The sequence below is a fragment of the Lepidochelys kempii genome, chromosome 11 (assembly GCF_965140285.1).
Source record: "Lepidochelys kempii isolate rLepKem1 chromosome 11, rLepKem1.hap1, whole genome shotgun sequence".
NCBI classification, from domain to species: Eukaryota; Metazoa; Chordata; order Testudines; family Cheloniidae; genus Lepidochelys; species Lepidochelys kempii.
The window spans coordinates 20,450,455-20,476,269 of record NC_136390.1 but is presented as its reverse complement, the minus strand read 5'-3'; the positions used below and the strand labels follow the sequence as shown (position 1 = coordinate 20,476,269).

At 40.1% G+C, this 25,815-nt stretch overlaps 1 protein-coding gene across 2 annotated transcripts in view; it reads left to right on the top strand.

Annotated features, from left to right (window-relative positions):
- The window catches only part of NXPH2 (neurexophilin 2), an 82,290-nt gene that overhangs the window by 32,521 nt on the left and 23,954 nt on the right, over positions 1-25,815 (top strand). The window contains exon 2 of one of the 2 annotated variants that reach the window (XM_073304727.2): positions 22,281-24,964. The exons of the other annotated variant lie outside the window; for it this stretch is intronic. Coding sequence (XP_073160828.1) covers positions 22,281-23,024 — 744 coding nt within the window. The 3' untranslated portion in view covers positions 23,025-24,964. Of the gene's footprint in view, positions 1-22,280; positions 24,965-25,815 lie in introns of those variants that run through there. 2 annotated transcript variants of the gene reach the window in all.

Sequence of the window (25,815 nt, the reverse complement as noted above, 5' to 3'; positions counted from 1 at the left end):
AGATAGCACAGACACAGAGGTTATTGACCCACTAATGTGAGAATTTGTAGTCTATGTTGATACAGTAATGTTATTTGCAGTGCCCTAGCAGAGGGTTTGTGTATTTTACTTTTTTCTAGCCTTTTCTTTTAAACTTCTTTTTTCAGTACAAAATCTCAAATGATTGCTTCCTGCATTCTTGTGTCCAGGGTTACGCAATTTTTTCATTAAAACATAAATTTTAGTTCCCTGTGAGGTTAAAGCAACATGGTGGAGGATCTACCCTTTCTGATGTCTATCTGTTGTCTTTGACGCTTGTTTAACAAACTATAAACATATTGCTAATGTGGCTCTTCCACAGTTTGAAAGTGTTGTGCTCAATAGAAATAGTCCAGTAAAAACATGCCAATTGGAACAGAAATTAGTCCCTGGAAGAGATCAAATCAGTATCTGGGGAGTTAACAGTAATTCACACTAAAAATAGGAAGGTGTGATGATTAACCTCCTGGAGTCCCTTTTCTAGTTTGAGGCAGTTTATGCAGAACAACTAGATTTGAAATTATCTTCATGTAGTGCAGTACTGGTGTTTTGTCTCTGAATACTCTTGCAAGTTGAAAGTTATTCAAAGTGACCAAATTGTGTATGTATCTGATATATCATTCTCCTGGCTTAAGCCGGATGCCTATGCCATCTCTCCCCATCCCTTTCTTAAAGCAAAGTAATATGTTTGCTCCATCCGGCTACCCGATAGATGGTGAAAGGATTCTCATTCAAACCCTGATAAAATATGCACAGATTGGAATTTAAGTTTTGGGCCCACCACTTTGAAAATTACTTACTTTGTTGTTTGGGGATTAGCTCTAGCTGGCCCTGGTCCTAAACAAAAATCATCAAAGATTTGTGAACGTGCCAAAATTAAAAATTAGGTATAAGCACTAGTTTTTAATGGGACTAACAGTGTGTAATATTTGTTGTTTTTTAATCCAGAAACTGAGTTATGTTTAAATTGATAAGTGGGTCAAAAAATGTCTCCTTCAATTTTAGGAAACCGATCTAATTTCAAAATGCCTTACCCAATTTATCTCTAACCCCACTCCCCACATCCTCCTGGGACATAAGACTACAAATTTTCAGGCTTAAAGGAAGGGTTTTCCCCCATTTCAGTGGAATATGGGAGGGGGTGAACAAATTAAAAGGGATTAAAATTGGGTTTATAAGAGAAGCTCTCATACAGACTTAAGTACAGAGTCACTACTGCTGCTCCAGAACTCGGTTGAGAAAGATCAGCACATTGAGCAGTGCACAGGAGGTGCCAATGTAGCTGGCTGCTCCTAGTCAGAGGGTAATAGTGTTGCCTTTAAAAAAATAATAATAATAATAATCTCGATCAGTGGTTTCTCTTTTTTTTTTTTTTTTTTTTTAAAAAAGCAATTTGTGTAAGAAGACAGCATGCATGCACATAGGTAGGCAGTCAATAAGAGTGCAAGAAGTGCCCCAGCATGCTACTTTATGCTAGTTGGTTTGAATGGGAAAGGATTTAAATTAAATTTTGAAAACTGTCATGGTCTTTCATGCATAACATGAGGAGAATAGTAACAGACACCACGCCATGCTGTTGCATGTGACGTCAGCATGAGAACACAAACAACATGTGTGCACATCGAATCATAGACTATTAGAGTAGAAAGAGACCTCAGGAGGTCATCTAGTCCAACCCCCTGCTCAAAGCAAGACCAATCCCCAACTAAATCATCCCAGCCAGGGCTTTATCAAGCCTGACCTTAAAAACCTCTAAGGAAGGAGATTCCACCACCTCCCTAGGTAACCCATTCCAGTGTTTCACCACCCTCCTAGGGAAAAAGTTTTTCCTAACATCCAACCTAAACCTCCCCCACTGCAACTTGAGACCATTACTCCTTGTTCTGTCATCTGGTACCACTGAGAACAGTCTAGATCCATCCTCTTTGGAACCCCCTTTCAGGTAATTGAAAGCTGGTATCAAATCCCCCCTCACTCTTCTCTTCTGCAGACTAAACTGCAAACAAAGGTAATAGTGTCTAGGTTGTTGCAAGTACTCCAGCGTGCCACCTCTTTAGACTCAACAGAAGGGGCAAGTGAAAGAGAAGTAGCATTTTTCAGCCCTTCCCTACTCCCAAGTAAATACAGCCGGTGCCATCTGCACTGGGGAGGATGAGAAAGGAGGGAAGTAGAACTCTGATTTTGTATGCCTAAGGAAAAAAGTGTGTATGACCATAGAATCATATAAATGTAGGGCTGGAAGGGACCTCGAGAGATCAAATCCAGCCTCCTGTGCTGAGGCAGGATCACACTCCATAATAATAATACATTGTTATTAAGAAGGAAGCATGTCTCACTCTCGTTTACAAGAGGACCCATGACCTAGCACTGGAGTTGAGCAAAACACTGCCAAAAATTCCCTCTACTTCCTTTTTTACATTTTTCAATAAATTGGCTGTGTCTCTGTTTACACCCTTTGGTGTTTCCTTTCAGTACATATTCTACTGAAGGTATTTGCTGGCAGCAGTGTTCCCTGGAACAGCAAATTTTATACAAACATTGGAGACTATTTGTTGAAAGTACATTTTGAATTTGGGAACAGCAGTAGACCCCCTCCCCACTACCACCACCTTTTCAGAAAGTTGGCACTATAGGTTAAAAACAGCACCAGGAGTAATTCAGTATTGAATAGCCCTAAGTTAACCTTAGTTAGCCCTAAGGAAACCTACTGACCGCTATTCCTACCTACATGCCTCCAGCTTTCACCCTGACCACACCACACGATCCATTGTCTACAGCCAAGCTCTGCGATACAACCACATTTGCTCCAACCCCTCAGACAGAGACAAACACCTACAAGATAGGTTTCAGAGTAACAGCCGTGTTAGTCTGTATTCGCAAAAAGAAAAGGAGTACTTGTGGCACCTTAGAGACTAACCAATTTATTTGAGCATAAGCTTCCGTGAGCTACAGCTCAAGATCTCTATGAAGCATTTTTACAACTACAATACACACCTGCGGAAGTGAAGAAACAGATTGATAGAGCCAGAAGAGTTCCCAGAAGTCACCTACTACAGGACAGGCCTAACAAAGAAAATAACAGAACACCACTAGCCGTCACCTTCAGCCCCCAACTAAAACCCCTCCAACGCATTATCAAGGATCTACAACCTATCCCGAAGGATGACCCAACACTCTCACAAATCTTGGGAGACAGGCCAGTCCTTGCCTACAGACAGCCCCCCAACCTGAAGCAAATACTCACCAGCAACCACATACCACACAACAGAACCACTAACCCAGGAACCTATCCTTGCAACAAAGCCTGTTGCCAACTGTGCCCACATATCTATTCAGGGGACACCATCACAGGGCCTAATAACATCAGGCACACTATCAAAGGCTCGTTCACCTGCACATCCACCAATGTGATATATGCCATCATGTGCCAGCAATGCCCCTCTGCCATGTACATTGGGCAAACTGGACAGTCTCTACGTAAAAGAATAAATGGACACAAATCAGATGTCAAGAATTATAACATTCATAAACCAGTCGGAGAACACTTCAATCTCTCTGGTCACTCGATTTCTGATCTCAAAGTTACTATCCTTCAACAAAAAAAAATTTGAAAACAGACTCCAACGAGAGGCTGCTGAATTGGAATTAATTTGCAAATTGGATACAATTAATTTAGGCTTGAATAGAGACTGGGAATGGTTGAGTCATTATAAAAAGTAACTTATTTCCCCTTTCTTATTCCTTCCCTCCCCCCCTCCCCACAGTTCCTCAGACGTTCTTGTTAAATCCTAGATTTGTGCTGGAAATGGCTCACCTTGATTATCATACACATTGTAAGGAGAGTGATCACTTTAGATAAGCTATTACCAGCAGGAGATTAGGACTGGGGGGGAGAGGGAGAGAAAACCTTTTGTAGTGATAAACACCTATTTTTTCATGGTTTGTGTATATAAAAAGATCTTCTGTATTTTCCACAGTATGCATCCGATGAAGTGAGCTGTAGCTTACGAAAGCTTATGCTCAAATAAATTGGTTAGTCTCTAAGGTGCCACAAGTACTCCTTTTCTTTTTGCGAATACAGACTAACAGGGCTGTTACTCTGAAACCTAAGTTAACAGATCCTCAGATGGTGTAAATTAGCTTAGTCCCAGCTGCTTGGATGACCAAAGTGTGGCCCATGGATTAAATGCAGAAAGTGCCTGGGACAGTTCAGCTCAAGATAAGCATTGCATGCTGGATTCTCTAGTGTTCCTAGCATAGTATAGCTACCTATTGTGTTACCTTAAGATGATGAATAAGAGTAATGCAAATTGAGCAGCACTGTTCTGCCATGGACACTACAGGGCCCAGCATGTTCCATCTTGATCCATTTTCCTAGGTGGATTCCAGTAATGGGAGTTGAAGACACTTAATACCTCATAGGACCAGATCCGTATGACCTTCTGTTTGAATCAGGAGTAAAATGCATAGGCTTTGAGGTTGTAAACATCTGCATTTTTATTTCATGTACATAATACTTATCCTCATACTGAACTATAAAGGTTACCCACTATCTAGTAAGACGCATGAATGCAAGTTGAAGCAAAGTGCAAGAAGTCTGTATTTCATGTTAGAGGTCTCTTGTCACCACCCTTATTGCCCAGTAGAGCCAACAGAGCTTGAAAGCACCCAGTACCTCATAGGAATGGGCTCTTAATTATCTCTCTCACTTTGGTAATGTGTTATGAGGCTCAGCCACCAATGAAGCAACAAAAAAAGCTTATGACTTAGTTAAATAATGGTGTTCGAAGCCTATTAAGATATAACTGCTTGTCTTAAAATAGGATTAATTAAAATGTACAAGAAAAATGCAATTCGCTTTCATTTTATACATCATCCCACTGTGAACTTTTCATAACACATCCCCAGAAGTAATATTCTGGGCAGCATGGTGTTCTCAATACTGCCATCAAAAGCAAAAATGAATATAAAACTTTTTCAAAATTTGGCTCAGGTACTATCACTGTTAGATATATCATAATCTATAACTCTGGTCATTGCTGTTTTGCAATATAATTGCATCAGTGATCTAAACTTTTGACAGTATCTAAAGTGCCTGGAAATAGTTTGCTCTAGCACCTTTGTCTTTTAAAGACCATTTGGGGCTTGTTATTTTAAATCCTTGTGCAGACTGATTTATCACTTCAAACATCTGTCAGCTGTGCTTTGTCTTGAAACTGATAGTAATAGTGTTGCTGATTTTTCAACAGCAGCTGTTAGAGGTTCATTAGTTAGACTCTCAGAGGGTGTAGATAACTAATATTTTTCTTTGTTAATGATCTCTTACGTGTTATAATACACATTCTGAAATCCACTCAAAATTTGCAGCTTCTCTCTGTACTTGTAGCTTGCTAAAATGATTAGGTTTTTTATATTAAAATTTTCTCCCATAAAGCAGTAAAATAAAAAGAGATGTCATGGTGCAGAGTTAAATAGGCATTCAAAGCAATCTTTGGTATTGTGTATTTATGGGCAAGGTGGACCACAGATTCCAAAATTCTAAGGGGCTCAGTCTGGATCCATGTACATTCAGGCCCATTTCTAGTTTAAATTTTTTAAGCTATGCAGACTTTAGCTGACTTCACTAATATCAGAAGATTTATTTATTGTGGATGCTACTGATTTCCATGAAAGTATCCCCCCCACACTCTATAAACTATTCTTAATTGTTAGCTTTGCTATTATTCTTAAAATACATTCTCAAATAGAAGCAACCTTGGAAGAGATTTAAAGTGCTATAGTTACTCTTGCTAGAAACTCCTGGGGACTGGAACATCTGTGAACTCTCCTGCAGTTAGGAGCATATTGGCACTACTGCTGGTTCAACCAGCAATGCTAACCAACAGATAATTACAGTTTGAAATTGGTATTTTAATTAACTGATCTTAGCAAATGTAAAGTGAAATCCCTCAGGCATTAAAGAAAGAAGCAGGAGAGAAAATTATTATCTATAAAGTTCAGCAGACGGATGGTCAGCAGGTGATAGCTTGGCAAAGAGTGTTACGTGTTCCCATTTTAATCTGCAATAAGAGAAAGCTAATTTAGGGCCTGGCTCTGTGAGGTGCTGAGCAGCTTCTGCAAGTTGCATTGTGACTTCAGTGTGGGATGAAGGCATCTCAGCATCTTGCAGGATTGAGCCATAAGAAAAGTGAGGTGGAACTTTTTCTAAAATTCAGCTAAATACGTTTAAGAAGTTGGTTTAGGCCCAAGTTTCTTCTGAAGCCACCAGTTCTGCCATCTGAACCACATGGGCTGATACGTAGAAGTCCCAGGCAGAACAGGTAGCAGGATCATGATATTAATCTGTAAGAGATGCAGCTGTGATGATGTAGGCTGACCTTCTGTATAACATAGGCCACAGAACATCCCCAAAATAACTCAGAGAGCAGATCTTTTAGAAAATATCCACTCTTGATTTGAAAATTGTCAGTGATGGAGACTCTCAACATGACCTTTGGTAACTCGTTCCAGTGGTTAATTACTTTCCAAATGTACACTTTATTCCCAGTCTGAATTTGTCTAGTTTCAGCTTCCAGCCATTGCATTGTGTTATACCTCTTTCTCTGCTAGAGCAAAGAACCCATTTTTAAACATTTGTTCCCTATGTAGCTATTTATAGAATGTAATCAGTTCACCCCATAACCTTCTCTTTGTTAAACTAAAGAAGTTTACACCTGGGGTTGCAAATTTTGGTTGGGCTTATTCTTGGAGGTTTCTTCACATGACAATCTTTAATTGAAGGTTAATTGTTAATTCCTGGAGACTCCAGGTCAATCCTGGAGGGTTGGCAACCGTATCACACTATCTAGAGCTATTGTTCCAGGTATTCTGCAGGCTCAGGCAGATACCACTGCATCTGTTACACTCACATCACGTTTTCAAGCTTTGTAGTTAGGAGGACTGAACACTTGCTTAAAAAGTAAGCTTGGGCCCAAGAGATGGACCCTTAGGCCTGGGCCCATGGTGCCTATGCCTTACCTGTCCCTGCCTTTGGGCAGGTTACACCTAGAACTGCCTAATACAGGATTTCTTTCTCTGAAGTAGCTGGTACTGGCCTCTGACAGATTGCCAGAGTAGATGGATTGCTGGTCTGATCTAGTATGCCAATTCCTATCCCAAATGGATTTTTTAAATTGTATTAAGGAATCATTTCAGTTCATATTTAAATTCTTTTCACAGAAAAATAAGATTTGACTGAACTAAAATTTCCATAATGGCCTCTAATTGCAAGAAACAATATGCAAAAAAGTGACTTCCTGAACAATATTTTGCATAGCACTTTTTATTCAGAAAGATCACAGGACATTTTATAACAATATAGAAATTGCTTTCCAGTGGTAGAGAAAGTAATCTCCACTGGCATGTTTTACGGAGCACAGCAACACTACACAAGAGTTTAGGACAAGAGTGTGAAGAACTGTTTTTATACTAAAAAGAAAAGGAGTACTTGTGGCACCTTAGAGACTAACCAGTTTATTTGAGCATGAGCTTTCGTGAGCTACAGCATCCGATGCTGTAGGATCCGATGCATCCGATGAAGTGAGCTGTAGCTCACGAAAGCTCATGCTCAAATAAATTGGTTAGTCTCTAAGGTGCCACAAGTACTCCTTTTCTTTTTGCGAATACAGACTAACACGGCTGTTACTCTGAAACCTGTTTTTATACTGACAAATGAGTAAAGCATGTACTTTAAATCCAAAGAGATTTATGTTAGATTAAGAAAAATAATAAGAACAAAAGTAAAGTCTCCCTGAGAAACTACAGTATGTGTTTTCTTTGAGAATAGGTGGGAGCAATTCAGAAAACAAAATGGCTGTTCTCAGCGAACAGGTAGATTAATTCAAAATATAGATCATACTATACATAGTATGCAAGCAGTTAAACATTTAGGATAGGCAAAACGCAATTACTAGAGCAGGTTGGGAAATACAAAGCATTTTTCACTAACAAATTTTGAAAGAAAACAATTTTTGTTTAATTTTTTCCCCAGAAATTTTCTTTTTTTTTTTTTAGAAAAGTTTGTGAAAAACCCATTTTTCACCAAAAAATAGACAATTTAAACAAAGTTAACATTTTTGCAAAAATGTTCATTTAGCGAAAAAAAGCCATTTTTCATTGAAAAAAGGTTTTGTTGGAAAAATGTTGACCATCTGTAATAATTATAGGGATCTAGATAGCACACTAAAGGTAATAAAAGATGCCATTAAATCTTTAATGACCCCTGACACTGGGATCTTCCATTTTCATGACATCTAAAAGGCAGTACCTCCAAAAGCAGCATCCCTTCTGCAACACTGATTCACTAATGACCCATAAGGGGAAAGAATGCTCTGTACCGAATAACTAACCCAGGTTCCTGAGACACATTGCATTTCCTTTGAGGTCTTTCATCCAAGCACTGAACAGGCCCAAATCTGCTTAGTTTAGAAGATATAGTGAGCTCACAGCCTAAATCGGAACATTTGCAAACATGGAGCCAGTATGTTTCTAAAAAGAAAAGGAGTACTTGTGGCACCTTAGAGACTAACCAATTTATTTGAGCATAAGCTTTCGTGAGCTACAGCTCACTTCATCGGATGCATACTGTGGAAAGTGTAGAAAATCTTTATATACACGCAAAGCATGAAAAAATACCTCCCCGCACCCCACTCTCCTGCTGGTAATAGCTTAGCTAAAGTGATCACTCTCCTTACAATGTGTATGATAATCAAGTTGGGCCATTTCCAGCACAAATCCAGGTTTTCTCACACACACACACACCCCACACACAAACCCACTCTCCTGCTGGTAATAGCTTATCTAAAGTGACCACTCTCCTTACAATGTGTGAGTTTTTTATGGTTATTTTGTTTGAAAATTACTTTGTGCTTTCAAAAATTTTCTATTTGATTCCTTAACCCTTTCCTGTATATTTCTTCTCTTAGAGCTTTGCATGAAAAAAAATGGCAACGTGTCTTTCAAAGTGCTCATGTTGTTCCCACATTACCAGCACCAACTTAAAGGAGGAATTTGCCATATTCAACATTAGCAGCAAAAACAGTGCTGAACCCATATATTTTCTTTTATATTTCCAATTTATATTTTGTGTGTCAGTCTGGCAACTTTTAAAAGGTATCTGAAAAAGGCTAAAAAGTTAAATAAATCTTCAGGCAAGCTGAGCAAAGTTTGCAATTGTTTTCATGCCTTCCTTCAGATGTTTGAGTTCCTATTCGTACTTATCGGTATTAATAGCTTTTCAGACAATGATGTATGATGTCAGGAAATATTAATATCCACAATTAATATACTGATATATAGTTTGAGTCTGTCATTCCTCATTCCCTTTCTGTCACTTTCCTATTAGACTGCTCTGACAATTCCCTAAAGATTCAGAAGAGATATGGTTTTGGGAGAACTCATACCACTAATCATTGATAGCAATATGTTGTGCTGCAGAGATTGTTTTCAGTTTTGTCAGCAGGGATGATACTATTGTGTGTCTTCTCTACAGGGAGGGAAGTTCTTTGTAAGATTCATTTACAAGCAGAAAATTTAAGGGGCTGCAAAGTTCGATCATGAGGGCGTTTTTTTTTTGCTGAAGCAGCTTGTCATTTTAGTTTTAACTACAGGAGACAAGACAGAATTGTTAAAGCAATCCAATTATATAATCTATTGAACAGGGGATTTCTGGCCACCTTTCATTAGTGCAGCAAAGTTGCAGTAGCTGTAGATGCTTTAAAACTCCCCAGCTGCAAAGCAATTTGCAAATCTCAAATATAGTAAAGGGCTGATTTTTAGAGGTGTTATGCACCCACAGTTTTCACAGACTTTTGATGGGATTCTGGATGCTCAGTGCTTCTGAATAATGAGGCCCTGTATTGCAATGTTCTGCTTTTGAATGTGTATCTTTGCTGAAATGGGAATATCCTAAAAAAGAGTGAAAATATTTTTAATATCTTTTAAAATGAGACTACTGATCAAGAAAATGAAAACCAAATTAGTGACTACTATTGGTTTTTAACTGGGCAAGAGCAGTAACACAAAGATTCCATAATCTCTAAATAGAGGTAGAAGGGCTGCCAGAGTGGCTGGCTGTTATTTACAATTTAAGAGGGTGAATTGCAAAATGAAAACTGCTTCAGTTTAGAAATGGGTGTTCAATGCCCTTGATAACCAGACTGTGAAGCAAAGGGCATTCCAAGGTATGTGTTTTAACCTCTCTTTTTAACTCCCACCTCCCATATCTCACTCTGATTAGCATGGTTGAACTGTGGCAGCAATGTGTGTGTGATCTTTTCATTTACACTGAGGAATAATTAATTCAAAGTTTTGGACAAATGTCTAACAAAACTCAGATTGCTCTGTTAATCAAAGTAAATAGGGAGGGTCTTTAGTATTGTTGGGGTATTATCGTTATCCGCTGTATTAGCCATAATTCTTCTCTCTTTAGTGTAGTTCTAGCAAATATAGGGCCTAATCCTGACATTACAGATTCTAGTTTGGGCCCCCGTTTTAATCCTAAACAACTCTTCCCACATTCAAACCACAGGTGTTTTGCATTTTACAGTGAAAATCTTCTCTCACAATGAATGGCAAGGTACTAGGAAACAGAGCATCAGGAAATAAGTGGCTGTGGATCACATTTTTATGGTTAGAACTGGGACTGGTATTGCTAAGTGGATAATAATAGCTTTGCCATAGCCAATGAGCAGTACACCTGAATTTTTTCTTTGTAAAATATACTTTAAACAGGAGAGCCTGAAACAAAGAAACATGCAGTTAAAAAGACAGATAAAGTGAGCACAAAATTGCTGAAAGTGAGATGCAGTGAAAGCGCGTGGCCAGTGAAACCTCTGTCCCTGTCCTGGCCACAGAACCAAACCTTATTCAACATTCAGAGTGCTTTCATAAGTGACCTCTTCCCTTCTCAGTCAACCCAACCCTCTGCAGCCTCTCAGGAGGCTCCCTTGGTAGAATTCTGAGGCCATGTCTACACTACCCGCTGGATCGGCGGGTAGTGATCATTCTATCGGGGATTGATTTATTGCGTCTAGTGTAGATGCAATAAATCGATCTCTGATCGCTCTGCTGTCAACTCCGGAGCTCCACCACGGTGAGAGGCGGAAGCGGAGTCGATGGGGGAGCGGCGGCCGTCAATCCCACGCCGTGAGGACACGAAGTAAGTGATTCTAAGTCGATCTAAGAAACGTCGACTTCAGCTATGCTGTTGTCGTATCTGAAGTTGCCTATCTTAGATCGATCTTCCCCCCTCCCCACCCCACAGTGTAGATGAGGCCTGAGTCAAAGCTCTGGAGCTCAAGCCACCCCTTCCCTGAGTTTCCCATCATTGCCAGCACAACTATTGGTAACTGTGCTCTGATTTGCTACTCAGGTAACAGCTGTGCTCTGTGACCACTCCACAGCATGCACAGGGGGACAAAATGCTGCCCAAACACTGGAGTCCACCCTGCCCAAGTCAAGCATAGGAGATAGAAAGATAAGTTAAAGCCAAGTTGCCGTGTTATCAATGATGTTTCAACCCGAGTTAAAAACACACTTGTTTTTATTGTGTCATACCATGTGTGTACTGCACTCCACTTTCCACAGGTTCTCCAGGCACAGCAGGGAGTTGGGTCTCCAGAACTTAGGAACTGAAGAATAAAGCACAAGAGGAAACAAAGGGGGAAACTGGGACTCCTGAAAGGGGGGAAGGAGGGAGGGAGGGAGAGAGAGAGAGAGAGAGAGTTTGGAGCCACCTCTCTGTGTTAGTAAGTTTTAAAAAAAATAGTAACCCCAGAAAGTGTCAGAGGTTGGAGAAAGTCATATAGGCTGAGGGTCCCTGAACTTTGTCTCTGGTGAAGAGGTGTTTGGTAAAATGTTGAAGCCCTGGAAAATTTATATCCATGTTTATTTCACTCCTATCTACTAATTTAGTACTCAGAGAATTCAAATAAGAGAGTTGGATGAGAGCGTCCATTTGAGAGTTTATGCTGACTGGCCCTTACGTCGCAAAACTGTCTCATTTTAGTCATTCTAATAGGTTCCCCACAACTTAAATCAAATTCAGAAGCCTGTTGTATTTTCCTAAAGCTTCCTCTTTTTTCCTAAGTATGGGAGCTACGTGATATTTACACGCCCCATTGACCTTTCAAAAATAATTTCCAGTAATCATCCGACATAATTGTCATTAAATAATCTGCATCTGTTTCACACAAAATGGACGAAGGGAGGGAAACACAGGGCACAATCCTGGCAAAAGGGTAAGTGCCTTCTGCAAGTCATTGCACACACTCAACTTCCACTGACTTCAGCTAAAGTTGTTTAGCTCACATTTGCCCGTGGTATATTATGCCCTTATACTCCAGTTCACCAGGTTTTTGTGGAAAACAACTTTAAGCACAGTAGTAGTTGTTTTTTCCACCAACGTTAGGAAAACAGCCCTTTATCAGTATCTTCTATAGCACATGCATAAAAAATACTGCTTAATTCTCCGAATATATCTTGCAAAATTGTCCTCTCTTTCATTAAATTGGAAATGGTTCATATTGCCATATATAGCCATTTTAGCTTTACATTTCTATTTTTAATACATCCTCATCACCAGTTTTCTCTATTATGTTTCACAGTGTGCACACAGAGTAGTTACATAAAAACAACTATTGTTGCTGGAAGGCTATAATGTAACACTTCTTGATTTCTTAGAATCCAGAGTTAACACACAACCACCCCAAATCAAAAAGAAACAAAACAGGCTGCTCCATAAAGAGAGAGCCACAACTCAGCCCCCATGCCTTATTCTAGGCTGGCTGCTGGCAAGCCCAGATTGCATGCTTCCCTACAGAGCCCCATACCTACAAGCAGGACAGGAAAGCCCATGAGAATCTAAAGTGACAGATCATAACTTTAACACAATTTTCAGAACACCACAGTATAAGTGTCTGGGAATCAAAGATGGTCAAAAATCAGAATGTCCATCACTTGGAAAATTCAGATATTTTAATATTTGCTTTTATCCAGAATTGGGGTGAAAAGTAGAAATACTGATTTTTTTCTTCGACCAACAAAGTTCTGAAAAATTTCCATTAAAAAATTAAAAAGCATTTCATTTTTGCTCTGTTCAACATTGAACTGCATCTGTTTGAGCTACTGCAATGCCTCATGGGAGTTTGTCGTTCAGGTTCTTCATGCCCCATTCTTCTCTTTAGGCTGGATGAGGACATCTCCCCACGATGTCACAGCAGTTCAACCAGAGGGGAGACCCCTGTGCATCCTGGGAAATGTAGTCCAGCCAGGAAGCCCCGCTTATAAAGGAGAACAAAGGCATAAGGCACCTGAACTGCACCCCCATGAAGCACTGGGTAGCTCAGACAGATCTGGTTCAATGATGAACCAAGCCAAAATGCAGTGTTTTATTCTGTTCAACAAACCAAAATGTTCTGATTCAGATTGACCCAAATTATATTTCATTTAGATTTTCCCAATGGAAAATGGAATCAGAAAAATCAAAGTTTTCCCCAGGTAAACTTTGATTTTATGGAAGCTGCATTGTCCACCAGAAACATTTAGATAGAAAATTTTTCATCAGCTGTATTGGTAACTACTCATTTAATCAATGTAAATGCTAGACACTTAAATTTGGTAATCTGTGTAATCCAGCAGCCTCATATTTGCCAGTTACCCAGTTGATGGGTCAGTTTTGGCAAAGTAGCCTCTTCTTTTAACTGGACAACACAGAAGAGCCATTAGTGATTTCACTCAGTCACTTGACATGTTTAACAGTTTAGGCTTTGATTCAACAAAGCACTTAATTATCCATTCATATGCTTTGCAGAATAGGGATGGACTTAAGCATGTCCTTAAGTGCTTTCCTGAATCAGGGCCTTCATTCCCAGCCAGTAATGCCCCTGGAATGTGAATTAAATCTTTATCATAATGAAAGCATATGGGCGCACAACAAATTCTGAAAAACATGTCTGTGACTAGATAGCATCAAATATGGCTCTTCTGTGTAGTCTGGTTAATAGAAGATGGTCCTTAATTCCTAAATTCCTTACAGCATTCCTGACAGCAATCACATCTGCTACCATAAAACCCATCACAGTCTCGGCCTTTGGGAGAAACACATTTAATTATCAATAAAATTCAAGCTCAGCCTGTTGTGATGAATTATTAGAATCTGTCATAATTTTCATACCAAAAAGGCTGTAATGGAATACAATTTTATATTTTTCTGTTTAATTGATGAAGGTCTGAGTTTTTATTAATCTTGTTGAGCTCAAGTGTAAGATGCTGAAAAAGCAGATATGATAGCATTGTATCTAGCTAATGTGTGTGCTTTGCAAAATTGATAAGCCCTGTCAAGGCATAAATTATTTAAAATTTGATAAATGTGTTGAAATCATTGAATGTTCAAACAGATAAAGCAGAGCAATTTCTCTCCCTCTCCCCTTTTTTCAAGCTCAGGTTTTTGTTCCACCAGTTCAGTGATTTTGCATTATTATTGCAATACACAGTATAAAAGACTGCAGACATACTGAAATTAGCATGAAGAAGCCAGAGAAGTACCATAAGAAGTTATAGTGTGAACATGAATATCTATTTTTCAAAATAAAACCATGGTACTGGTACAGCATTCGGAGGCCTGGGCTACAGCAGAAAATTCATTCAGCTTAACTGTGTTGCTCAGGGTGTGTGAAAAAGCCTGAGCAACGTAGTTAAGCTGACCTAGGTCCTCCTTTAGACAGCACTAGGTTGATGAAAGAATTCTTCCATTGACATAGCTACCGCCTCTCGGGGAGAACCGCTTTCCTAAGGCTATATCTATGCTAGCACTTTTGTCGGCAAAACTTGTCTGTCAGGTGAAACAAAAGTTTCACTGACAAAAGCACAGGTGTGAACAGCGCTATGTCGGCAGGAGAGCATCACTCGCCAGCATAGCTACTGCTACTCAGGGGTGGCTTAATTATGCCGGTGGGAGAGAGAGCTCTTCTGCCGGCATAGAGCAGCTACACAGGAGACCTTACCGCGGTGCAGCTGCAGCATTACAGCTGTGCTGCTGTAAGGTCCGTAGTACTGACATAGCCTAAGTAGCGCCCACACTGAATCGCTACAGAGGTGCAGCTGCAGTGATGTTGCTATAGCATTTCAAATGTAGACAAGTCCTGAGTGAGTTAGGAGCTACCTCCAGACTCTAGCTTCCCACGCAAGTGGAGCTCTGATAAGATACATTCAGGCAGCTGGAAGAGGTTGACAACAATCTTGGCCCTCTTAGGACCCCTCCCCCCCGCCCCGCCAGCTCAGTGATACGCTAGAAGGATCACAGCAGCATCACTAGTGGATGGAATAATGGTTCAGATCCATTTTATTCCGATAACTATTTCTTCCCCTTCCCCGATTCATCTGCACTCATTTCTGAGAGACTTGAAATGACCCTGGCAGGGATGAAGTTGGTGCCTCTCTCACTGATCAGCTGTAAAAACCATGTCCCAAGATTGACTGATAACTTGGAGCAAAACCCTGGAAACATCAGAACAATTCGACCCTTACAAGGATACAATTCTTATCATCTTCTGTTTATTTAATATGACATTTTAAAAAGTCACCCACATGAAAAGCTCTGGTGGCTGGGAGGATGTGCAAAACAAATGAAGTAAAAATATAAATAGGACCAGTGTCCAAAATATGGAATCAGCTTAAAACTCACCCAGACTAGGGCATTCTGCAGTTTAGCCTTCTTTCGCAGACAAAGCCTGGGAGGAAGAAAACCATGAGCAAGGGATGGACTTCATGGGGAGCTGCATAAGCGAGACCAGGCATGAAATCCTGTCTTCACTGAAGTCAGTGACAAAACTCTCATTGACTTAAATCGGGCAAGAATTTTACCCCATGTCTCTAATCAAGTAAACTTGGTTATGGTGTATAAGTGCCATCATGGGGAGAAAATAGCAGGTATGAAAGGGCTCCTCAATCTAGTGTAGAAGAAAGGCATCGCAGAAAGCAGTGACTAGAAATTAGAGCCACACAAATTCAAATTAGAAATAAGTCACATATGGAACAAACTACCAAGAGAAGTAGTGGATTCTCCATCTCTTGATACCTTCAGATCAAGACAAGGTGCGTTTCTGGAGGATATGCTGCGGTCAAACAAGCATATGGGCTCAAGACAGAGGTAACAGTGAATTCTAAGGTCTGTGTCAAACTAGAATGATCTAATGATCCTTTCCAGCCTCAAAATCTATGACTGGCTTTAGGGGAATGAGCAAAAGCAGGTGCAACGAGCGGGACCTACTGCTGAAGGCAAACAAATTAAAAGACACAAGTTCTCTCACTTTACTAAACAAGAGTTTTCAACTATTCAGACAACAATGATCTTCACTACAAGGAAGGCTACACAGCAAAATGTAGCTAGAATCTGGAGGTGAGATGCTGAGGAATTCAGTTTTCCAGCATGTGCTGCATTCTTTTAATACCGATTTTTTTATTTCCTGTAAATTGCTAACCAAAGTGAATAAACAACTTAACAAAAGGCACTGGGCTGTGCTCACTAATAACAAAAAGCTGTCATCAAATACGGAGCCTTTGAAATGTGGAGAGGAAAATGAACCCTTGGAGAGTTCTGTTCTTCTATTCTGTAAAACCTTTTGACTTGAAAATAAAAGAATCTGCACAAATAAAATAAAGTTATAGATAGAAAAGCACAGATAGAAATTCATATTTCTAACAATCTCACCATATTCCTCTCCCGGGTTCCTGTGGTACATTGCCCTGGCAGGTCCAAAGTCAAGTCTTTCTTTGTTAGCAACATTTTTAAACTAAACATTTTCAAAACAAAGCATTTCCCTAGTAAGAGCTGGTGTAGCCTCCTTTCAAGCAACTGATTCACCTCAACTTTTGCAGCTGCTGAGCCTTGTTCTCTCAATGGAATTAGTGTGACAAGATAACAATAGGAATGGAAGTGGAGTCCGATATTAAAAGTTTACGGTTTTATTCACCACTTCCAGCAATGTTTATTTCTTCCTTCTCCCCCTGAGTAAAATATTCCTTGCACCAGAATATTCATTCCCATAGCTCAATGATTTGTATAACCGGCTATTTGGATATTGTGCAAAAATAGACAGAAAATTGTCAGATGCAGTCATCTGTGTCACCTTTGTTACAGGAACATGTCAGATTATCCTTTGTGAATACAATCATGGGGGGTTTAATATACCGCATGCTCTTACGTAATGTGATGTGATCAGATGCCACTGGTTTAACACAATACGGTGTTGTGATCCCAGCACCTTGATTAATGATAGCTCACCCTCTAAAGCCCCATTGATGCCACAAATAGAGTTGTGTTTTTGTTAGCAGTTTGTGTCACGCATTTGACCCTGTTGCAGCACAAACAGCTGAGCGGTGTCCATACAGTTACATTTTTCACATCATAACCATGCAGTTTGTGTATCCACACCCACCATGCTGTAGCAGTGAATTCTGGGACAATGTGGTCAGCAGCCCCGTACTGTCTCATTGTGAGATAGAGCACCTTAACAAAATGCACAGAGCATCACCAGCAGTATGTTAGGCAACCCTTCTAGGATTTCTTACTACAAAGAGAACTGGGAGAAAAAAAGTCTGGTCAAACAGATGTCACAAGCACAGTTAGAGACTCCAATATAAGGTGCGCAAAAAAAAAGGGGGTGGGGGTGCTGAACTAGGCAGAGAAAGACAATTGTGTGCAAGCCTACACCCCTGGCAAAAGGCAAAACACTATGAGCTGCCCTGTTACTTTCCCAGTTTGAGTGTAGACACACAACATGTTCACGGCCAACCTCATCAATTTCTGTTCTACGCTTTGTTTCTTAGTTTCCTCCATTGCTCCCACCAGTGCAGCTGCCATTAAGAGTAGAGGCACAAGTGCAGACTGGGCACCTGCATTTTAACCAGGGAGTCATCAAACCTTGCTCAGAACAGTCCCAGAGATGAGTTTCCGGGAGCCCTCCTGTTTCCAGGCAGGCAGGAAACATGGTTTTAACAGCCTCCATCATGGTATTTCAACATTGCTACTTCTGGGCCCCAGTTGGAATCTGTAAGTGCAGCAAAAGAGTTACCTTTTTTCATTTTTCAGAAAAGGTTCGTGGCAGGTTTTGGACTGAGGGTTGGGTGAAAGTGTGGATCCATTCTTGTTTCATCCGAGCAATATGGCGTTTCTGTAACAAGGCAGCTGATAGTTATTTGCTTAGCAGTGGTTATGGCAAGTTGTGCTGGGAAAGTGCTATTCCCCAAACCATCCCGCTGCTCTTTAACTTGTGAGCAAGGTTGCGAGTGGCTAAAGAGCCATACATAAACATGCCATTTCTTCACCCAGGCCCTTTCATCATATTGACAGGTTTCCATCGTATCATTACAGCAGTCCTTTTCATGCTATTATAGATAACCATCTGTCAGTGTTTCCATTAGAATCCCCTATATTTATGAGTTGATAACTCAGCCATAAAAAATTAGTCCAGAGGCAGAAACTTGACATACAAGGTCTCTGCCTAGGAGTGATCTTTATTGTTTTTTTTTCCCCTTTCCTAACTGGAGTCTTAATGAAATGTGCTTATTCATTTTTAATTAGAGATAGGGTCTAGCTGGTAAATTTGGATCTAGATTTCAAAGCTGACAAGTTTTGGGCTAGTATGTTGTACAGAGAGGGAGTCAGCTGTAGATGTAAACGGAGATGCAGACTCGTATTCTGAACCCCCTTCAACATTCGACTGAAGGTTTTGATTCAGGTTCATCTCAATTTTTACATTATAAAAAGACTGTAAAAAGTAACTGTGTATGTTCAGATGCTGTTTTAGAGTCTTATTACTAGAAAACATGAGTGTTTGTAAAGAGAACATAACAGACTAGGGCCTTTTAGTTTTCTGTGTTTTGCAAGGTGAGAAGATGGGAGAAGTGAAACATTGAGAAGGATGGATTTCATTATACATTCAAGAAAGTGGATCCTGAAAAGTGCTAAAGATATGGCATGCCTATACAGTATCACTATAGAACATTTTTGTTTATACTGAGGCCTGCCCCAGAATTGTACAAAAATAACACATATTTCTATATTTTTGAAGGAAGTGTCATCTAAGCTATTCTGAAAGAGCACACACACTCACCGTATTTTATCAGCTTCAGATCAATGAGATTCACATATTTCTGAAGTTTGCACCCCTACTTTTTATACAATGAATGAGAGAGAGGCATCTCAGAATAGGATTCACAAAAGCCAGCATGCTAGCTTCTCACCTAACCTAGCCAGTAGCAGGTGCCAAACTAAGGGGTGTGTCCTAAACCCTGCCCCTCCAGGGAACTTGGTATCTAAACCCAGGATAAAGGGAGGTGCCGCCCTCTGCTTGGTATTCTCAGCTGCAAATATCTTCTTGGAGGTAGACACCTATGCCATTTTTGCAGGCAGCAGCAGTGTGGAGGACCTCTCTCATAACTTTTATCCCAATGGTTACATTATTCACCTGGAATGTGGGAGACTCACCATTCGTGTGCCCCTGCCTTGTTCAAATCCCTTCTCCCTCTCACATGGAATCTACCAGCCCTCAGGTGAGAGTCCTAGTCCCTTGGGTTCTGGACTAGTCTCATGTAGAGCTCCACCACAGCTTGTCTACACGCAGGATAATGCACTATTTGGGGGAGTGTGATTTCTGAAGCTCATTAATGTGCTATGCACTGATTGGCCCCATGTAGACCCTGCTGGTGTCCACTAATGCTTTCCTTGTGCACTTTAATATAGTACTATTTCAAACAGCACTACATTGAAGCGTACCAATAGAGTCTACACAGACCAATTTATGTCTAACACATGAATCTGCTTTAGAAATCATACCCCACCCCTCCATAGACATATTACCACACCATGTAGAAAAGTCCTCAGTCTTTCCTGTTGAAGCTCTGGCACTGTGGATAACTAATGAAAGAGTCATTGGGCCAGAGAGACAGAGTACGAGCACACATGTAAGCAAGCATGAGAATTGCTCTATAACCTGATTGCTAGAGCTCATACCTGGGAGACCTAGAATCCAGTCCCCCTGCTCCAATAACTTTTTAAAATTATTTATGCATAGTAGGAGAGACTGAAGGAGCCCCACATCAAAATACACTATAGTCCATATCCTGTGGCTAGGGCATTCAAAGGAACAGCCATACTGGGTCAGACCAAAGGTCCATTCTAGCCCAGTATCCTGTCTTCCGACAGTGACCAATGCCAGATGCCCCAGAGGGAATGAACAGAACAGGTAATCATCAAGTGATCCATCCCTTGTTGCCCATTCCCAGCTTCTGGCAAAACCGAGACTAGGGACACCATTCCTGCCCATCCTGGCTAATAGCCATTGATGGACCTATTCTCCATGAACCCATCTAGTTCTTTTTTGAACCCTAACTCAGAGGTGTCAGATCCCTGCTGAAATCCTTTATCCCTCTCAAGTGGAGTGAGGTACATGAACTGGGGTGTCCCACATCCCAGGTTAGTACCTAGCCACTGACCTAACAATTATGGAAGAGGTGGTCCTCCTCCTCCACACCCAGCTGTGTTGTGTGAGCTCATCTTGATCTGGTAGGCAAGGTCTGAGTACACTTACTGGATTGAGCCCTGCAGGCAAGTTAGGCGAAGGAACACCTATCTTCCCCTTGCTTTGTGCATCGCGTTAGGGCATAGGCATCCAGATACCTAGAGGGAGGCAGCAATATGCATGTGCAGAGACAGAAATGTAGGTGCCTAGAGAATGTTTACAGCAAAAATTTAGGTGCCGAGTGAGTGAGGTCAGTAGCAGGAGAGTGTGGATTTTAGGAATCACTTGGCCTCATTCTGGGATTTAGGTAGCTAAAATGTCAGTTAGATACCCATGTCTTTTTGTGAGTAGAGTGCTAACTTTACATGATGTTTGTGGTCAGATGTTGGCTGAGTGTGTGTTCTCTCTGCGTGCTGTACTGACTCTGGCCAGATAGCCTGTACAGCAGGCTCTGATCGAACTATCCAATAACCACAGACTAAGTTCTTAGCGATGGAACTTGATTAGGTTTATTGTCAACAGAGCACAGTATTGGTGCCTTATACTTGCTACTAAGAATGTAAATACCATTTTAAAAGTTAACTGTTTAAATGGTTAAAATATGTCATTTAAACGGTTAACCGATTAAGTGGCTGGGGCCAATCCAGCCAGTTGGCCCAGGATTAACTGTTAAGGCGGGTTAACCTGTAAGACTAAAGCATTAGTCTTACTAGTTAACCTTTTACATCCTTACTTGCTACAAGTACACTCAATGCGTGTATGCCCGGGACAATCGACGCAGCTTATTTAGTGGCAGGACTTTCCACTATCCTTCGGCTAGCCAAAGACACTCCCTCTTAGACTCCATTTTATACATCAAGACAAACAAGTTACATACTGCCCCTCTGACATAGTTAGTCGACACCCTCTGATGTAGCCGGTTATCATCCATCACCTTGTACATCTCTGTCCATCACACTGACCTTATTTTTAGGATGGGTCAGTGTGTTCCTGTTATCTTTAGGGAATGTGTTGGTATCAAGGTGTTCTGGTACCATCCTTCTGGAATGCGTTTGCGTGAGTGCTCTGTGCCTAGCACCTCTTAGGAATATGTGTTTTTGCAGTATCACCCCTATTCTTGACAGATTCTGTGAGCAGGGCCTGCCTCTCGTTCACAGCCTGATTTTGCTTTATATTAGCAAAGTTTTGACCACTACTTTAGCCGAGGCCTCAGGCCTCATACCAGGCCTCTGATACAAGGGCTTATGTTTCAGGGCCTCTTCCTACTACAGTGTATTGCACAAGGTAAGTTACTAGGCACAGACCAATATAAAAGGCATTAACAGGTACAGCACAACTAAAAGAAAGTTACGTATGGACATTATAAACAGACAGTCTTTAGAGAACAGGGTCTGAAGGGGATGGTGGGGAAGAGACACTAGGCAAATGAAAATAGTAACAGAAAATTCTGCTTTGCCATTTCACTCTACCTCTAAGACACTAATCTCTTGAGGTTAAGAAATCGGTCTTTTCCCTTTGAGCCCTAGTCCTGGAAATCCTTATTCATAGCAGTAGTATTTACTCAGAGTAGTCCTCTGAAATGGGATTACATGTAAAGGCTAGTCATGCAATTAAGGGCTTGGACCCTATTTATGTACAACTAAATATTAATAACCACCCCATCATCTTCACATTTTTATTTTCACTTTTTCTCTTTTGAAACAGATATTTTGTGACACTAAACAAATAGTCCATGCCACAGAAGTGCTGGATTGGGAAGACAAAGATGCTGCAGAGACATTGGTCAACAACGTTGTCCATTCCAGAATCATCAACCCTTTACGCCTATTTGTTAAGCCATCTCCAGTGTTGAAACATGGCCAGATGTCATACTCAGACAGCATAGAAAACTTTTGGGATTGGTTAGCCAACATCACTGAGGTTCAAGAATCTCTTGCACGGACTAAGCGCAGACCAATAGTAAAAACTGGGAAATTCAAGAAAATGTTTGGGTGGGGCGACTTCCATTCCAACATCAAAACTGTTAAACTAAACCTCCTCATCACAGGGAAAATTGTTGATCATGGCAATGGAACCTTCAGTGTTTATTTCCGACATAACTCAACAGGTCTTGGAAATGTTTCTGTAAGCCTGGTGCCGCCTTCCAAGGTGGTGGAATTTGAATCTTCTCCACAGTCAACGCTGGAGACCAAGGAATCCAAGTCCTTCAACTGCCGAATTGAGTATGAAAAAACAGATCGGGCTAAGAAAACTGCCTTGTGCAATTTTGACCCTTCAAAGATCTGCTACCAAGAGCAGACACAAAGCCATGTTTCTTGGTTGTGTTCTAAACCATTTAAAGTTATCTGCATTTACATCGCTTTTTACAGTGTAGATTACAAACTGGTGCAAAAGGTCTGCCCCGATTATAATTACCATAGTGAGACGCCCTATTTGTCCTCTGGCTGATGTAATTCATATTCTGAGTAACTGTAGAAATACAGCACTGGTCATAAATATGAGTTTCCTTTAATCGTCTGCAGAGGACAGTGCTTCCCTATCAGGTTAAATATGTCTTTAAAAAAATTGTAGATGTTTGTGCTGTTTCATAAATATTCAGCCTGTTTATGTAACAATCCTTTTCGTTTAACACAATTACATTCTGGCTATGTTGTTAATAAGAGAAATATCAGACATGAGCAAAATGTGGCAAAGAGGAACCAAATTATGTATGTGCTAAACACTGATCTGGAAAGTTATCTTTATTGAAGTAGGTTTAAAGGGCTGCTTTAGATAGCAGATGCAGCGAGATAGTTTACTTGGTATATACAGCACCTCGCATCCTAGGGTCCCAATCCTGATTGTATTTTGTTAGCACCTACAGTTCCCAAACAACAAACAATAAGAGGAAGACAACTGGGCCAGGCCTGCAAGCTCTCCACATGCAAAACTCAATTTCAACAACTCTTCAATTGATGTCAACAGGACTGTCACACACAGAGGATTTGATGAATTGAGTCCTAATATTTAAATAAAATGCTATTTCTATTAAAGAAATGAAAGAGAATTGAATTCCTACTCTGGGTTTCGGCAGTAATGCATAGTCACTGGAATGGAAGAGCAGTTTCTTCAAATTCTTACCTGTGAAAATGCAATGATCCTTAGTTTGTTAGACCCACCAAGTATACAGGTTTGGTGTACATTTTTCCCTATTGTGGTCACTATTGTTTTGATTTATACTCGGATGTTTACATCTATATTGGTACTAGTTTTAAGGTGGTAATAGAATATAAGTGTACCCTGGAAAAACATGGTCCATGTTCAATAAGTCCCAGAATAAATAAGAGTGTGGTTTCCATTTAAAGGAAAGTATTTGCCTTAACATCTTGCTATCCAGCACATCCTGATTTATTACCTTCCTGGAAATGGAAAAGTATCACAAGAGAAGGCCAATACCCCAATAACACATGCTTTTCTTTTTCATGAAACCCAGTTAAACTAGTTAGTATCTTTTAAGACAAGAAAACCACAATCCCTGAAAAATGAAAGGTCAACAAAAATCTAGACACCACATATAAGATTACAAACCACTGCCATTAGTACAGCACATTTCAACATATGGCCAGATCCTCAACTGGTATAAATGTATACCACCAGAGGATCTGGCCCTGTATGCTGCTTACGTAGGGACTGATACTGTTCCCCTGAAGTCAATGGCAAAATTAGTTTCAACAGTTCAGGATCAAGCAAAAATGACTTTTTTTTTTTTTGTTTGTTATTGTTTTTACCACCATTGCTGATTACCAAGACACGTGTGTAAAAAGAAGCAAACTTCTGCTTCTCTTTTCTGATGTCAAAGTTTAGTGTCTGATGTCACAGCTCTTTGCCAAGGTTTGGAAAGGGATTGGCTGGAAAGGAGAGAGCTGTTTGTTACATACGAACTGATGAGCACTGACAGAAAGGTACATGAATATAAGAAGTTTTGCTAAAGCATCTGTGCTTCTGGACCAACAACTAGATAGACTATATGTCAAATCAGAAAGGATGTCACTCACTAGATTATTTCTTTATTCTTATTTATTGCAAAGCCTCATACAGAAAAATCCTTTGTTAAAGAAAATGTTTAATTTGTTTTTGTCTTAAAGTTACAAGTTTAGAAATGTGGATTTGTTTATAAAAATCTAAAAGTTTCCTGTCACAGTTTATTCCATACAAATGGTCTTTGGGTTTCAGATGAGTTTTGGTTTGCTTACTGATACCTACATAATGTTCTGTTTTGTGTTCTGTATAGCGTGTCTTAGATTTAGCTGTATATATGCTAGTATTTATTACTATATTCTATATGTTCAGTGTTTGGTGCTTTTGTAACTTAGCTGTAAGCCACAATTTTATTGCCATGTAGTTTTACCCAGCTCTATAAACTATTTAAAAAACTACAAAGTATTTATTGTAGAGTATGTGGAAATCATATATGTATATATATAGTACTTAAATCTATGTGTACATATACAGAATATATGTGTATATGTATTTCCCTGTAAATAAAGAGAGTTTGCTAAATCTGTCACTTGTTTGTGGTATATTTAATTTTAAAAATGTTTTTGTTCTTCTTCTTACATATTTACTGGCTTAGTGATTCACTTGTATGAAAGTTTTTTCCTGTTCAGTACTGATTCTTATTCCAGATGTACAGTTGTCCATCAGAACTCATTGTGCTGCAGCACTCAGCAGAACAGAGCACTGTAAGATTCTATAGCATTTAAGTCTATAGGGCACAGATGACTGAGAAAAGAAATCTAAGTTTTGCATGAGAGGCAGAGTTCTTACCATGGGCTGTTTATTAAACGACTTGATTACTGAATAAGGATTTAAAAATAAAATAAAATAAAATGTTAGGTAAATTTTAAAAGATGTTTATAACACAGGAGCCAAATCCTAAGGTGATAACTCAGGCTACAATCCTGGAATGAAGTCCTCACAGGTAGACCTCCCAAGCATAAATCATTGAAGGATCAGGGGCCTCATTGATGCTTCTTCAATTGATGGTCCCTATTGCATTCCACTGAGGTTGTATGCATATGCCATGTGCCCAGAGCTGGAGCTTTTCAAAGTAGTAATGTCCATCATTCCATGCATGCACCCTAGCATTGCCTCATGGTTTAGCCCGAACCAATAAAGGGTGGGGCGGACCGACCATGTCTTCAGTCCCTTTTCATCAGCGCATGTTCCAAGTCAGAACTTCTGCTGTCCTCTCATCCTT